Raw genomic sequence first — 17,715 nt, 5'->3', positions numbered from 1 at the left:
TCCCCACATTCATCGCCCAATTAATGGGTCCACGCGGGAGACCTTTATTAGAAAATGAGCAGTGTGAGCAGGTCCTGTCGTGGATGGCAGAAAGTGCTTCGAGCAAGCTATCATCCACCCAGAGTTCTGCGCCGTCCAGTGCTGCAAATCCGAATCCTCTGTCTGCTGCTCCTCCTTCCTCCCAGCCTCCTCACTCCACTACAATGACACATGCTCAGGAGCGGGAAGACTCCCAGGAACTGTTCTCGGGCCCCTGCTCAGATTGGGCAGCAGTGGTTCCTCTCCCACCAGATGAGTTTATCGTCACTGATGCACAACCATTGGAAAGTTCCCGGGGTCCGGTGGATGAGGCTGGGGACTTCCGGCAACTGTCTCAAGACCTTTCAGTGGGTGAGGAGGACGATGACGATGAGACACAGTTGTCTATCAGTGAGGTAGTAGTAAGGGCAGTAAGTCCGAGGGAGGAGTGCACAGAGGATTCGGAGGAAGAGCAGCAGGACGATGAGGTGACTGACCCCACCTGGTGTGCAACGCCTACACAGGACAGGTCTTCAGAGGGGGAGGCACGGGCAGCAGCAGGGCAGGTTGCAAGAGGCAGTTCAGTGTCCAGGGGTAGAGGCAGGGCCAGACCAAATAATCCACCAACTGTTTCCCAAAGCACACCCTCGCGCCATGCCACCCTGCAGAGGCCGAGGTGCTCTAAGGTCTGGCAGTTTTTCACCGAGATGCCTGACGACCGACGAACAGTGGTGTGCAACCTTTGTCGCGCCAAGATCAGCCGGGGAGCCACCACCAACAGCCTCACCACCATCAGCATGCGCAGACATATGATGGCCAAGCACCCCACAAGGTGGGACGAAGGCCGTTCACCGCCTCCGGTTTGCACCGCTGCCTCTCCCCCTGTGCCCCAACCTGCCACTGAGATCCAACCCCCCTCTCAGGACACAGGCACTACCGTCTCATGGCCTGCACCCACACCCTCACCTCCGCTGTCCTCGGCCCCATCCACCAATGTCTCGCACCGCACAGTCCAGCCGTCGCTAGCGAAAGTGTTGGAGCGCAAGCGCAAGTACGCCGCCACGCACCCGCACGCTCAATCGTTAACCGTCCACATAGCCAAATTTATCAGCCTTGAGATGCTGCCGTATAGGGTTGTGGAAACGGAGGCTTTCAAAGCTATGATGGCGGCGGCGGCCCCGCGCTACTCAGTTCCCAGTCGCCACTACTTTTCCCGATGTGCCGTCCCAGCCCTGCACGACCTCGTCTCCCGCAACATTGTACGCGCCCTCACCAATGCGGTTAGTGGCAAGGTCCACTTAACTACGGACACGTGGACAAGCACAGGCGGGCAGGGCCACTACATCTCCCTGACGGCACATTGGGTGAATTTAGTGGAGGCTGGGACAGAGTCAGAGCCTGGGACCGCTCACGTCCTACCCACCCCCAGAATTGCGGGCCCCAGCTCGGTGGTGGTATGTTCGGCGGTGTATGCTTCTTCCACTAAAGCACCCTCCTCCTCCTCCTCCTCCTCAACCTCTGTCTCGCAATCTAGATGTGTCAGCAGCAGCAGGACGTCGCCAGCAGTCGGTGTCGCGCGGCGTGGCAGCACAGCGGTGGGCAAGCGTCAGCAGGCCGTGCTAAAACTACTCAGCTTAGGAGATAGGAGGCACACGGCCCACGAACTGCTGCAGGGTCTGACAGAGCAGACCGACCGTTGGCTTGCGCCGCTGAGCCTCCAACCGGGCATGGTCGTGTGTGACAACGGCCGTAACCTGGTGGCGGCTCTGCAGCTCGGCAGCCTCACGCACGTGCCATGCCTGGCCCACGTCTTTAATTTGGTGGTTCAGCGCTTTCTGAAAAGCTACCCACGCTTGTCAGACCTGCTCGTAAAGGTGCGCCGGCTCTGCGCACATTTCCGCAAGTCCCACACGGACGCTGCCACCCTGCGCACCCTGCAACATCGGTTTAATCTGCCAGTGCACCGACTGCTGTGCGACGTGCCCACACGGTGGAACTCTACGCTCCACATGTTGGCTAGGCTCTATGAGCAGGGAAAAAAAATCGCCAGTGGGTGGGCGCCCTTAAGCACGACATTACTACCTCAGCTGTGTTGGGCAATGCAATGGGATATTTTTATGTACCGCCGGTGGCTTCCTGGCACCCACCCATGCTGTGGGTCCACAGGGAATTATAAATGCATCTGTTTCCACTTGTAAAGAACCCCAGTCAGACTTGGGCATGCAGTGTGGGCCGAAGCCCACCTGCATTAAACATGACATTACTACCTCAGCTGTGTTGGGCAATGCAATGGGATATTTTTGTGTATCGCCGGTGGGTTCCAGGGAGCCACCCATGCTGTCGGTCGACAGGGACTTCACAATAGGGAGTTGTACCTGCCTGTGTCTATGAATTAAAAAGCCCGGTCTGACTGGGGCATGCAGAGACACCTTGACAGAATGAATAGTGTGTGGCTCATAGGTTCCCCATTGCTATGCCCACGTGTGCAGCTCCTGATGGTGGTGGCACAGAATTATATTTCTCATTGCTTCTGTACAGCCTTGTGGGCTATCGCCCCACCCCTTTTAAAGAGGGTCGCTGCCTAGCCGTGCCAACCCTCTGCAGTGTGTTCCTGCGGTTCCTCCTCATGGCAGACGCACTTATAAATAGACATGAGGGTGGTGTGGCATGAGGGCAGCTGAAGGCTGCGCAGGGACACTTTGGTGTGCGCTGTGGGGGGGAGGGGGGCGGTTGGGCAGCATGTAACCCAGGAGAAGTGGCAGTGGAGTGTCATGCAGGCAGTGATTGTGCTTTGTTGGAGGTTGTGTGGTGCTTAGCAAAGGTATGCCATGCTAATGAGGGCTTTTCAGAAGTAAAAGTTGTTGGGAGGGGGGGGGGGGGGGGCACTCTTGCCGCTATTGTGGCTTAATAGTGGGACCTGTGAACTTGAGATGCAGCCCAACATGTAGCCCCTCGCCTGCCCTATCCGTTGCTGTGTCGTTCCCATCACTTTCTTGAATTGCCCAGATTTTCACACAAGGAAACCTTAGCGAGCATCGGCGATATACAAAAATGCTCGGGTCGCCCATTGACTTCAATGGGGTTCGTTACTCGAAACGAACCCTCGAGCATCGCAAAAAGTTCGTCTCGAGTAATGAGCACCCGAGCATTTTGGTGCTCGCTCATCTCTAGTTAAAAACAATCACTGCTGATACCAAATGCGTTTTCAAGGCTATTATTATGGTAACATGCGGTTTCAATGCGTTTTCAATGCGTTTATTATGTTAAGAATACACAAAAAAAAAAAGAATTTTTTATTTTTTTTTTTTCATTTCTAGACAAACATAATGCATTCACAACAGCTATACTATAATAGGCAGCATATGATTTTTATGCATCTGCAACATAAGTATGATACAAAAGATATGGCACACACAATGTTGAAGCGTTTATTTACGAAGATTTAATATTCCATTAATATAGAGAAAAATAGGTTAAGGATATATGTACATATATCTTTTTTCATGTGACTTTTTGATGCTGGCTTGTAATTTGTATGTTTCTTCAGTGTTTAACTTGAAGAAAATGTCTATTCATAAGATTTATGTCTTCCTAATATAAAGATTATTCCATACGTTCACAACGTGGGTCATTAGGTAACAGATATATAATAGCATTCTGTAAAAAGATAAGAAATATCTGTTCATATTATGCATTAATACCAGCATGCAGTTTGCATGCGTTTTTTCTTGTGGGTGTTACATCTAATCATATATAAATAATGAAAGCCATGATATTTGAACAATAGGAGCAACTTATGTACAATATTGTGCATTGTGTCACCGCAAGTAGAATGTTTCCATATTAGTATGCGGTTTTGCATATGTCATATAAAGACACACATGAGTTATAGTAAGTAAATGCTCGCTTATATGTTATGCCACTTTATGCTGCAGTGATTATACTATTTCTATCATGATTAGAGATGAGCGAACACCAAAATGTTCGGGTGTTCGTTATTCGTAACGAACTTCCCGTGGTGCTCGAGGGTTCGTTTCGAACAACGAACCCCATTGAAGTCAATGGGCGACCAGAACATTTTTGTATTTCGCCGATGCTCGCTAAGGTTTTCATGTGTGAAAATCTGGGCAATTCAGGAAAGTGATGGGAATGACACAGTGACGGATAGGGCAGGCGAGGGGCTACATGTTGGGCTGCATCTCAAGTTCCCAGGTCCCACTATTAAGCCACAATACCGGCAAGAGTGGGCCCCCCCCCCTCCCAACAACTTTTACTTCTGAAAAGCCCTCATTAGCATGGCATACCTTTGCTAAGCACCACACTACCTCCAACAAAGCACAATCACTGCCTGCATGACACTCCACTGACACTTCTCCTGGGTTACATGCTGCCCAAACGGCCCCCCTCCCCCCCACAGCGCACACCAAAGTGTCCCTGCGCAGCCTTCAGCTGCCCTCATGCCACACCACGCTCATGTCTATTTAGAATTGCGTCTGCCATGACGAGGGACCGCAGGCACACACTGCAGAGGTTGGCACGGCTAGGCAGCGACCCTCTTTAAAAGTGGCGGAGCGATAGCCCACAATGCTGTACAGAAGCAATGATAAATAGAATCCTGTGCCACCGCCATCAGGAGCTGCACACGTGGGCATAGCAATGGGGAACCTATGTGCCACACACTATTCATTCTGTCAAGGTGTCTGCATGCCCCAGTCAGACCGGGCTTTTTAATTCATAGACACAGGCAGGTACAACTCCCTATTGTGAAGTCCCTGTCGACCCACAGCATGGGTGGCTCCCTGGAACCCACCGGCGGTACACAGAAATATCCCATTGCATTGCCCAACACAGCTGAGGTAGTAATGTCGTGCTTAATGCAGGTGGGCTTCGGCCCACACTGCATGCCCCAGTCTGACTGGGGTTCTTTATAAGTGTACAGATGTAGTAAAAACTCCGTGTGCACCTACAGCATGGGTGGGTGCCAGGAAGCCACCGGCGGTACATAGAAATATCCCATTGCATTGCCCAACACAGCTGAGGTAGTAATGTTGTGCTTAACCCTTTCCAATCCAATTTGTATATGGTTTTCCTAGGGGGCTTACTCTTTTTCTGCTGTTATACAACGGCGCTATATGCTGGCTAAAGCCAGTACTGCATGAGCTGACACGTAGGATAGGCTCCGACAGCAGAGAGGCTGGCAATATACAGTAAGAGAACCCCGACGGACGTCTACCAACAACGGAGCTGTACAGCCTTAAACCCTAATGTCTTCACAGGTCACACAGTGGACTGGAAAGGGTTAATGCAGGTGGGTTTCGGCCCACACTGCATGCCCCAGTCAGACTGGGGTTCTTTACAAGTGGACACATGTAGGTTTAACTCCCTGTGGACCCACTGCCTGGGTGGGTGCCAGGAAGCCACCGGCGGTACATAGAAATATCCCATTGCATTGCCCAACACAGCTGAGGTAGTAATGTCGTGCGTAATACAGGTGGGCTTCGGCCCACACTGCATGCCCCAGTCAGACGGGTTTTTTAGAAGTGTACAGAAGTATTAAAAACTCAGTGTGCACCTACAGCATGGGTGGCTCCCTGGAACCCACCGGCGGTACACAAAAATATCCCATTGCATTGCCCAACACAGCTGAGGTAACGTCAGCTGTAATGCAGGTGGGCTAAAAATTAATTTGATTACACTGTAGGCGAGGGCCCACAAAAATTGCTGTATCAACAGTACTAATGTACATCCCAAAAATTGGCCATGGCCAGCCAAGAGGGCAGGTGAAACCCATTAATCGCTTTGGTTAATGTGGCTTAAGTGGTAACTAGGCCTGGAGGCAGCCCAGTGTAACGAAAAATTGGTTCAAGTTAAAGTTCCAATGCTTTTAAGCGCATTGAAACTTATAAAAATTGTTCAGAAAAATTATTTGAGTGAGCCTTGTGGCCCTAAGAAAAATTGCCCGTTCAGCGTGATTACGTGAGGTTTCACGAGGAGGAACAGGAGGAGGAGGAGGAGGAATATTAGACACAGATTGATGAAGCACAAATGTCCCCGTTTTGGATGGTGAGAGAGAACGTAGCTTCCATCCGCGGGTGCAGCCTACGTATTGCTTACGTATCGCTGCTGTCCGCTGGTGGAGAACAGAAGTCTGGCGAAATCCAGCCTTTGTTCATCTTGATGAGTGTTAGCCTGTCGGCACTGTCGGTTGACAAGCGGCTACGCTTATCGGTGATGATTCCCCCAGCCGCACTAAACACCCTCTCCGACAACACGCTAGCCGCAGGACAAGCAAGCACCTCAAGGGCATACAGGGCTAGTTCAGGCCACGTGTCCAGCTTCGACACCCAGTAGTTGTAGGGGGCAGAGGCGTCACCAAGGATGGTCGTGCGATCCGCTACGTACTCCCTCACCATCCTTTTGCAGTGCTCCCGCCGACTCAGCCGTGACTGGGGAGCGGTGACACAGTCTTGGTGGGGAGCCATAAAGCTGGCCAGGCCCTTAAAGACTGTTGCACTGCCTGGGATGTACATGCTGCTCGATCTACGCACATCCCCTGCAACATGGCCCTCGGAACTGCGCCTTCTGCCACTAGCGCTGTCGGCTGGGAATTTTACCATCAGCTTGTCCGCAAGGGTCCTGTGGTATAGCAACACTCTCGAACCCCTTTCCTCTTCGGGAATCAGAGTGGGCAGGTTCTCCTTATACCGTGGATCGAGCAGTGTGTACACCCAGTAATCCGTAGTGGCCAGAATGCGTGCAACGCGAGGGTCACGAGAAAGGCATCCTAACATGAAGTCAGCCATGTGTGCCAGGGTACCTGTACGCAACACATGGCTGTCTTCACTAGGAAGATCACTTTCAGGATCCTCCTCCTCCTCCTCCTCCTCAGGCCATACACGCTGAAAGGATGACAGGCAATCAGCCGGTGTACCGTCAGCAGCGGGCCAAGCTGTCTCTTCCCCCTCCTCCTCATCCTCCTCATGCTCCTCCTCCTCCTCCTGTACGCGCTGAGAAATAGACAGGAGGGTGCCCTGACTATCCAGCGGCATACTGTCTTCCCCCGCCCCCGTTTCCGAGCGCAAAGCAGCTGCCTTTATGGTTTGCAGGGAATTTCTCAAGATGCATAGCAGAGGAATGGTGACGCTAATGATTGTAGCATCGCCGCTCACCACCTGGGTAGACTCCTCAAAATTACCAAGGACATGGCAGATGTCTGCCAACCAGGCCCACTCTTCTGAAAGGAATTGAGGAGGCTGACTCCCACTGCGCCGCCCATGTTGGAGTTGGTATTCGACTATAGCTCTACGCTGTTCATAGAGCCTGGCCAACATGTGGAGCGTAGAGTTCCACCGTGTGGGCACGTCGCACAGCAGTCGGTGCACTGGCAGCTTAAAGTGATGTTGCAGGGTGCGCAGGGTGGCAGCGTCCGTGTGGGACTTGCGGAAATGTGCGCAGAGCCGGCGCGCCTTTACGAGCAGGTCTGACAAGCGTGGGTAGCTTTTCAGAAACCGCTGAACCACCAAATTAAAGACGTGGGCCAGGCATGGCACGTGCGTGAGGCTGCCGAGCTGCAGAGCCGCCACCAGGTTACGGCCGTTGTCACACACGACCATGCCCGGTTGGAGGCTCAGCGGCGCAAGCCAGCGGTCGGTCTGCTGTGTCAGACCCTGCAGCAGTTCGTGGGCCGTGTGCCTCTTATCGCCTAAGCTGAGTAGTTTCAGCACGGCCTGCTGACGCTTGCCCACCGCTGTGCTGCCACACCGCGCGACACCGACTGCTGGCGACATGCTGCTGCTAACACATCTTGATTGTGAGACAGAGGAGGAGGAGGAGGAGGAGGAGGGTGCTTTAGTGGAGGAAGCATACACCTCCGCAGATACCACCACCGAGCTGGGGCCCGCAATTCTGGGGGTGGGTAGGACGTGAGCGGTCCCAGGCTCTGACTCTGTCCCAGCCTCCACTAAATTCACCCAATGTGCCGTCAGGGAGATGTAGTGGCCCTGCCCGCCTGTGCTTGTCCACGTGTCCGTAGTTAAGTGGACCGTGGCAGTAACCGCGTTGGTGAGGGCGCGCACAATGTTGCGGGAGACGTGGTCGTGCAGGGCTGGGACGGCACATCGGGAAAAGTAGTGGCGACTGGGAACTGAGTAGCGCGGGGCCGCCGCCTCCATGATACTTTTGAAGGACTCCGTTTCCACAACCCTATACGGCAGCATCTCAAGGCTGATGAATTTTGCGATGCGGACGGTTAACGTTTGAGCGTGCGGGTGCGTGGCGGCGTACTTGCGCTTGCGCTCGAACACTTGCGCAAGCGACGGCTGAACGGTGCGCTGAACTACACTGCTGGATGGGGCCGAGGACAGCGGAGATGAGGGTGTGGGTGCAGGCCATGAGGCGGTAGTGCCTGTGTCCTGAGAGGGGGGTTGCATCTCAGTGGCAGGTTGGGGCACAGGGGGAGAGGCAGGGGTGCAAACCGGAGGCGGTGAACGGCCTTTGTCCCACCTTGCGGGGTGCTTGGCCATCATATGTCTGCGCATGGTGGTGGTGGTGAGGCTGTTGGTGTTGGCTCCCCGGCTGAGCTTTGCGCGACAAAGGTTGCACACCACTGTTCGTCGGTCGTCAGGCGTCTCTGTGAAAAACTGCCAGACCTTAGAGCACCTCGGCCTCCGCAGGGTGGCATGGCGCGAGGGGGCGCTTTGGGAAACACTTGGTGGATTATTCGGTCTGGCCCTGCCTCTACCCCTGGCCACTGCACTGCCTCTTGCAACCTGCCCTGCTGATGCCCTTGACTCCCCCTCTGAAGACCTGTCCTCCTGAGTAAGCGTTGCACACCAGGTGGGGTCAGTCACCTCATCGTCCTGCTGCTCTTCCTCCGAATCCTCTGTGCGCTGCTCCCTGGGACTTACTGCCCTTACTACTACCTCACTGCAAGACAACTGTGTCTGATCGTCATCGTCCTCCTCACCCACAGAAAGTTGTTGAGACAGTTGGCGGAAGTCCCCAGCCTCTTCCCCCGGACCCCGGGAACTTTCGAATGGTTGGGCATCAGTGACGATAAACTCCTCTGGTGGGAGAGGAACCGCTGCTGCCCAATCTAAGCAGGGGCCCGAGAACAGTTCCTGGGAGTGTTCCCGCTCCTGAGCAGGTGTCATTGTAGTGGAGTGAGGAGGCTGGGAGGAAGGAGGAGCAGCAGACAGAGGATTCGGATTGGCAGCAGTGGACGGCGCAGAACTGCGGGTAGACGATAGGTTGCTCGAAGCACTTTCTGCCATCCAGGACAGGACCTGCTCACACTGCTCATTTTCTAATAACCGTCTCCCACGTGGACCCATTAATTGGGCGATGAATGTGGGGACGCCAGAAACGTGCCTCTCTCCTAATCGCGCAGCAGACAGCTGCGACACACCTGGATCAGGAGCTTGGCCTGTGCCCACACCCTCACTTGGCCCTCCGCGTCCTCGGCCACGTCCACGTCCACGTCCTCTAGGCTTACCCCTACCCCTCAGCATGCTGTATTACCAGTGATTAGATTTCCCAGGCAGGAAATAAATTGGCGCAAGACTGCAGGGCAAATATAATTTTTGCCCTTTTTGGAAAACGAAAGGCCCCACTGCCTCTAGTGAATGAATTATCTAAGTTTAATAACTGTGCTGTGTCCCTGCTTATGTGTCACAGAACGTGAGGGTAGCAGAGTTATTATAACTCTTGGAGAGCAGGTATTTTTTTTCCCAATTAAGGAAAGCAAATGGCGAAGCCAGCAGTAAAGCGTAGCTGGCTGCGTATGATTTAGCAATGTTTTTCACACAGCTCACACGTGTCCACCGCCCGTAAGGACGGACAGAGGCTGGACAAATAGATTTGTTTTCAGTTTTTTCCCACCAACAGGCAGCACTGCGTATATTCTATGAACCTGAGAAGTTTAATAACTGTGCTGTGTCCCTGCTTATGTGTCACAGAACGTGAGGGTAGCAGAGTTATTATAACTCTTGGAGAGCAGGTATTTTTTTTCCCAATTAAGGAAAGCAAATGGCGAAGCCAGCAGTAAAGCGTAGCTGGCTGCGTATGATTTAGCAATGTTTTTCACACAGCTCACACGTGTCCACCGCCCGTAAGGACGGACAGAGGCTGGACAAATAGATTTGTTTTCAGTTTTTTCCCACCAACAGGCAGCACTGCGTATATTCTATGAACCTGAGAAGTTTAATAACTGTGCTGTGTCCCTGCTTATGTGTCACAGAACGTGAGGGTAGCAGAGTTATTATAACTCTTGGAGAGCAGGTATTTTTTTTCCCAATTAAGGAAAGCAAATGGCGAACCCAGCAGTAAAGCGTAGCTGGCTGCGTATGATTTAGCAATGTTTTTCACGCAGCTCACACGTCTCCACAGGCGTAAGGACGGATACAGGCTGGACAAATAGATTTGTTTTCAGTTTTTTCCCACCAACAGGCAGCACTGCGTATATTCAATGAACCTGCGAAGTTTAATAACTGCGCTGTGTCCCTGCTTATGTGTCACAGAACGTGAGGGTAGCAGAGTTATTATAACTCTTGGAGAGCAGGTATTTTTTTTCCCAATTAAGGAAAGCAAATGGCGAACCCAGCAGTAAAGCGTAGCTGGCTGCGTATGATTTAGCAATGTTTTTCACGCAGCTCACACGTGTCCACCGCCCGTAAGGACGGACAGAGGCTGGACAAATAGATTTGTTTTCAGTTTTTTCCCACCAACAGGCAGCACTGCGTATATTCTATGAATAATAACGGTGTTGTGGCCCTGCCTATACAATTCTTTCCCTGCAGTATCAATGGAGGGTGCAATGCTCTGCAGAGGCGATTTTGAGAAGCCCAAAAAAAATGCAGCACAGCCAACAGCAGCCTGGACAGTACTGCACACGGATAAATATGGCCCTAGAAAGGACCGTTGAGGTTCTTGAAGGCTACACTCACTCCTAACACTCTCCCTGCCTATGCAGCACTTCTGTCCCTAATGCCAGGTGCAACGGTCTGCAGAGGCGATTTTGAGAAAAAAAAAATCCCACTGCTAACAGCAGCCAACACACAGCTATCAGTGGCCCTAATAAGGACCTTTGGGGGGTCTTGAAGCCTACACTAACTACCAATTCTTTCCCTACAGCAGCTCCGGTATAAACAGCACTGTCCCTCATCTAACTCACACCGCATCTGAGGCGAACCGCGGGAGGGGCCGACTTTTATATTAGGCGAACACCTGATCTCGCCAGCCACTCACAGCAGGGGGGTGGTATAGGGCTTAAACGTTGCAGGGGGAAGTTGTAATGCCTTCCCTGTCTTTCAATTGGCCAGAAAAGCGCGCTAACGTCTCAGGGAAGGAAGTGAAAGTAACCAGAACACCGCATGGTGTTCGTCACGAATAACGAACATCCCGAACACCCTAATATTCGCACGAATATCAAGCTCGGACGAACGCGTTCGCTCATCTCTAATCATGATTAAAGCCATACAATGATGTTGTCATAACGTTGGTAATTATGTTTGAAAGATACTTCTCTCACTATTATATCATATAAAAGGAATCTTTTTAAGATTATGACATGCCTAAAAGTCCCAGTTTAACTAGTACCATAAGGTTTAATAACAATTTGTAAAAGTCTATGAATGAATATGGTTTGAGCTGCAGGTCTGAGGGAAGGAAACCAGCAGATAACCAGCAAGTAACGAAGGAGTTAACATGTCAGACATTTGGTATCAGCAGTGATTGTTTTTAACCTATAAATAAGCAGTCTTATGTTTTGTACATTGAGGTGAACAAGGCTTTATGCCGATACGCGTTCTTGTGAAACCATGTACCTGTGAAACCATGTACCTGTGAAACCATGTACCTGTGAAACCATGTACCTGTGAAACCATGTACCTGTGAAACCATGTACCTGTGAAACCATGTACCTGTGAAACCATGTACCTGTGAAACCATGTACCTGTGAAACCATGTACCTGTGAAACCATGTACCTGTGAAACCATGTACCTGTGAAACCATGTACCTGTGAAACCATGTACCTGTGAAACCATGTACCTGACTATGCAAGCCTGATATGGAAATAAAGCAAAGGAAAAATTTTATCCATGTGTCCGGATTCCCACACCTTTTTTTGCTAATGAACAAGCCATAGGACCGGATGGCTCAACGGATCTAAGGTTGTTTTTCCTTTGGGCAGACAAACTACAAGTACCGCAAAGCTCTTCTATAGGTGAGATAATTTTTTCATTATTGTTAAATATTTCTCTCCACATAAGCAATTACATCACACACAGAAATCACACATATATCCTGCCCTCCCCTCTATGTGGATCACAACTTCCGCTGGAGACACCAGATATTTTTTGGGTGTCTCAGACTAAAACATGAATCCCCGTCCATCCCTGTCAAGGTTCTCCCTTTTCTGAGGGTGCGGGCAGACGAGCGCATAAACGGCGCGTTTTTGCGACCAAACGTATATATACGTGACCATCTGAGGCAATGGTTTCGAATGTATTCGTTCACATGGGCGATTTTACGGCGCGTAAAAACGGCAATTCGAAAAAAAACGGAACATATGCGACCGAAATACGCGCCAACGCATATTCGATCGCCGAAAAGACCGTTTGCAAAGTAGGAACAAACGAAAATACGCTTTCTAGCTCTGGTCGTGATCGGTGAAAAACGATCGCTCGGGCGATTATACGTTGCGCTCATGCGAACGTAAATACGCCTACGCTCGTCTGCCCACACCCTGACTCAGTGGAAAGCTATAAATCTCTCATGATTGGTTAAATATATATTTGTGTAATTATAGGGTTTACAATTGATTATGCCATGACTGAGGCGTATCCTGGGTTAACATAATCATATAGCGAAGAGAGAATACATATATGATGTCCAGTAGACACCCAAACGTCTTGCTATTGAAGAAGTAGATGCAGGTCTGAGTCTCCTCTGCCTTAGATAAATGTGGTGGTTGCAGAATCACTTATTTTCTGATAGTCTGCTACAGGTTTTGTACGTGTTTCTCCATCTTCTGGCACTGGTGGGAGTAGTATTAGATGAGACATGCTTGGTCTCACCTGTGGGTATTTGTCAATCTTCAGTCTCACTCTGACTGTTCTAGCAGTCAGAGCTTGGTTCTGCATTTCCTATTTACCTGTGGCATTTCAAAACTAAGTACTGCGCTTGCTATGATTTTCATATTGTTTTCTGTGTTCTTCCCCTATCCTATGCAGGTTCTACTAGTGGCCAAGGTATGTGGTCAGGTTCGTCCTTGTCAGGTCGGGTTACTTGCATTTAGGTAGGTACCTTACCTGGGTAAGGTTCATTAGGGACAGTGTTTTTCCTTTGTTGTAGTTGGCTTTATTGTTTGGTGTGCAGTAGTATGTGTATTTCAGGTTTATGGGTGCAGCGCATCCTGGTTAGATGTAAGAGGGTGCTTTTAGATGGAATTATTATCTTTTAAAAATATCATTCAAATAAGCAATCATTTAGTTTAAATGCGAGCAAATGACCCAACAATGAATAATAATTGCTGGCTTTTCGGTCATCATTCATTTTATGCAGGCTTAAAAACTATTGTTGGCTCATTCACTTATTGTTTGGTTAAGACAGCAATTGTTTAACCCTTCTCATTTGCTTATATAGTAGATAGGAAAGACTGAATAATTATGAGCGATTCTTGTTTGAATGAGCCAGTGATGTATCTGTCTGTCTAAACAGGCTGCTTGAGTGAAGAAGATAGCGATGACATCATTCGCTCATTCAAATGAGCTCACCAAAAGGGCCCTTAGTTACAATATACTTAATAAGGTGAATATCTGAGAACAGTTTAGCTGACTTTGATCAAGCCCGATTCTCCTACGGGTGCAGTGAGCCCATAGGCTGCGGAGCTTCGGAATTATTGATAATTCAGGATATATTATGTGGAGATGTTTTGCAGCTACAGTGCCTGAAGCCGTGAGGATGTTGTAATGCCACGGACCTGGAAAAGATTAGTATGTAATATGATGATGGAGACGTAATGATTCAGTTGGAGTTCAAGTGGCTTGCCATTCAAAAAAACGCTAGATTTCGGAAGTGTGACTTCTGGTTAAACTTATGCAATATTCAAGTTCTCTGACTTCCTACAGAGCAGACATTTTCATTTGATTGCTATTCAATGAAGTTCATTTTTATTAAAAAAATTATAGTCTCCGTATTAGTCTGTGCTGCTATGCCATCCTGAACCTGCATCATAGCACCACAGCTCCATAGCTCATTGCCAGGCTACCACAGTGGGTAGCGGTTCCTTTGGGCACCCCTAGTTTAGGGGTCCAGTTGCAGCTTTAACCCTTATGGTTACGCTCCTGGCCACAGGGAGCCGCTGCTGCACAACAGATACTTTGTGAAGTGAGTCAGCCATTGCTCTCCGTCCTGTGTATGTGACTGCCTGAGGGTGAGAGGTGGAGACATTGAGGTCCCGGACATACAATATTACAATACTCTTTCTCAGGTAGACATTCCTCATGTAACTTATCCTCCCCGTCACACAGGTGAATTCCTGGAGGGCTTTTGTTATTTGTTAATGATAATTTTATATTTATTTTCCAGTGCTGATTATGATCTGAAAGGCACTCAAAGAGAAGAACTGAAGACATTTCTGGAGAACTGCGAGAGGATGACAGGTACCATACAATGACTGCTCCGTGTATAGAGAATAAGTAGAAAGCTGCAGAGAGATATACAAAACTAGACTTATCTGAGGGAAATGTGACAGGTGGAAGACAGGAGAATCATACAGAACAACCCATCTGTGGAACATAATACTCTGTTATCCATCAAACATATGTAATAAGTATCTGGTAATGACAGCAGAAGGTGACATCAGCTGAGAACTTCATGTCAGTCACAGTCTAACCCATAACTCTGCAGCAGGTGAACTTTGTACTAACAGTGTAACTAAGAGGGTACCTGACACAGTGCACCCCTCACACATTGCAGCTGTCACAACTTCTGGTGTGGGACTGGAGTCTCTTGTTGTAGCCACTACAGGAGTGTAGCATTATTAAGGAGTAGCCAAAGTCTGGTACACAAGATGGCAGTACAGAGGGTTCAAGCAGTAGAGTAGTCAAGAGGTAGATGAGGTCTGGTAATGCAGGAGGACGATCTAATTTTAGAGAGGCAGGTATGAAGGGAAGCATCTTGGTACAATGAACAATATAAACTCACAATGAGGAAGTGGCAGGGCCAGGTTTATATAGGGAACTAATTGGGGAAGATACAAAAAATGTGAGGGGTTAGACAGGGAAACACAGGCTAGGAACCAGAGGAACTATCCAGCATGCTGAATAGCTCAGTATGAAGGGCTGTTGCTTGGAGTACAGGAGGTCACAGGTTTGAATCCTGATAATGCCAGCCACAGTGCACCCCAACCACACTGCCAGCTGCTGTGTACCCCTCACACAGTACCTACAATATTGAACTTCCTATACAGTGCCAGTCACAGTGCAATCGGTGTGACAGCAAACCCCTCACACAGTGCCAACAATATTGTGCCTCACCCAGTGCACCCCTCATACATCTGGCTCAACCAGACCAGGTATAACCCCACCCCACCAATCAGATATAAGATAATTTGTTGGCAAGCTTTAAGAATAATTAATAAGGTATAATATTTGCGTCTGTCTGACACCCAGAGTGTAATAGGAGGTGAATGGTATATGCCCAGTGGCGCAACAAACAGATGTTGAGGCAGCACTTTCTTACCCTCCTACCCTGATCTCTTCCCCTTAGTTCCACAGGAGGAGAGGGGAGGAGGTGCTGTTGCAGGCGCACACTCTTCCACCTGCAACAGCACTGAGAAGGTGAGGAGGTAAGTATATTGGTATCAGGGGGGTTACTGTGGGGGTCACTATAAATACTGGGGCCTATATAGGGGACACAATTAGTAATAGTTTTCCCTATATCAGCCAAAGTAGTAATAGTATTATTACTGGGGCCACTGTGGGGGTTACTATTACTACCATGGCCACTGTGAGGGTTACTATTACTACTGAGGCCGATATGGGGGGCACTATTACAACTGAGGCCACTCTGCAGATGGCAGCATACCTCAATCTGACTTAGAATATGTTTACATGTAATAGAAATGCTGTGGAATGTCTGGAGTGGAAATTTTGCCGCCAAATTCTGCAACATTTCAGCATCCAGAAAACATTTTAATTGGAAATTGGTCAGGTGATGCTGGTCAGATGTGGCCTCCACAAGATGCTGGAAACCGTTAGCCAGGAATTGCTGACAGCGGGAAGCCTTTGGAGGAGTTTAGGGGGAACACCACATAGTATAAAATCAACTGGTGATACGCGGCTGATTTTCAGTCAAAATTTGCACCAATGGTACGGATTTTGACAGTTTTTTTTTGGATGCAGAAATACTGCAGAATTTGCTCCATCTTTTTTGAACCACCAATGTACTTTTTATTACAACGGAGATAAAATTATATGCTGTTATAAGCCCCACCCCTGACCACACCCCTCTGCTCTGCCTTGATCTTGGGAAAATCTGGTCACCTTATAACTGTGTGACTACACAAACATTTTTCATAGCATCAAAAACAGAACATCATAGACTCATAACTACTCTGCAAGGTCTTGCGTTAACTAAGGTTCATTAGGACTCTCTGGTCTGGTGGCATCGCTTCTGCACCTAGTCATCAGGGCTTGCTGAGCTAGTCTCCTGGCAGCACCCCAGCATGCACTGCCCTGGAGTAGGCCTCTGCACTTAAAGGCCTACTGTTGCTTTCTGCTGTCTGGGCTGCTGCTCTGCTCAGGAGCTGTAATGCAGACCCTTAACCCCATATAGCAGGAGCCTGAGAATGTCCCTTCAGATTCTGGAAGGTAGGAGTGACCTAGGCATGACCCAGCCCTGTTGTCTGTATGGGGTAAGTCTTCAGGCAGTGATGTTATCCACCTGGATCCACTTCTAAAGCATTTCCTGTGCTTTTAACCTTTATTCCTTCTCCAACAACAGAACTAACCAGAATAAGCACCTTTCAAACAGCGATGTGGTCCTTTTTTTCCAGCTTTCTTCAAAACCAAAAAACTCTATCTCCAGTGTGATTCCATCACTCCTGGACTGTGCTCTCCCCAGCACAGAACTCCCTCTCACATTTTTGCTTGCAGGCACCAGCAGCCCTTCTGCCTACTGTGCAGAACCCAGCTTTCTCACAGTCCCTAGTACGTTTTTCAGGACTTTTCTCTGCGTTGTGTAAATAGGGGATCAGCACTTCCCCCTTACACAGAAACCGGCACACAGTTCATCTGAAATTAAGTTAAACACCTGATTCTTAGTGCTTGCAGTAGCATTCAGATGTTTTGGACAGTGTTTCTTCTTCTTTTGCGTATGAGCTGGCACCACCTGCCTTGCCTTCCCACCAAATAGTGCCCAGGCTAGATGCCCTGCCTGTTCCCTAGCTACACCCTGATCTATACACAACCTGACTCCTCCCCCTAAACACACTACTGAAAGATGGTGACTATGGTAGTAGTCAGGCTGTGTACAGTATATGCTGTACATGTAGTGTGTTGTATGATGAAGATACTTTTAGTTTTACTGATTTGGCAGTGGGATGAGATGGAGGGGATTATGGGGCCATGCTATAAATAAATGGGGCCACAGAAAAGAGACTAAGTAGGGGCACAGCGAGGACAGTTTAAATGGGG

General features: G+C 49.3%; 1 protein-coding gene across 1 annotated transcript in view; it reads left to right on the top strand.

Moving 5' to 3' along the window:
• LOC136577709 (uncharacterized) overlaps window positions 1-17,715 on the top strand; it is a 47,254-nt gene that overhangs the window by 9,545 nt on the left and 19,994 nt on the right. Inside the window, exon 3 of the mRNA XM_066577626.1 lies at window positions 14,606-14,679. Coding sequence (XP_066433723.1) covers window positions 14,606-14,679 — 74 coding nt within the window. The remainder of the gene's footprint in view (window positions 1-14,605; window positions 14,680-17,715) is intronic.

The sequence above is a fragment of the Eleutherodactylus coqui genome, chromosome 8 (genome assembly GCF_035609145.1).
Source record: "Eleutherodactylus coqui strain aEleCoq1 chromosome 8, aEleCoq1.hap1, whole genome shotgun sequence".
NCBI classification, from domain to species: domain Eukaryota; kingdom Metazoa; phylum Chordata; class Amphibia; order Anura; family Eleutherodactylidae; genus Eleutherodactylus; species Eleutherodactylus coqui.
The sequence above is the reverse complement of the archived record's forward strand: the minus strand, read 5'-3'. Positions and strand labels throughout refer to the sequence as shown.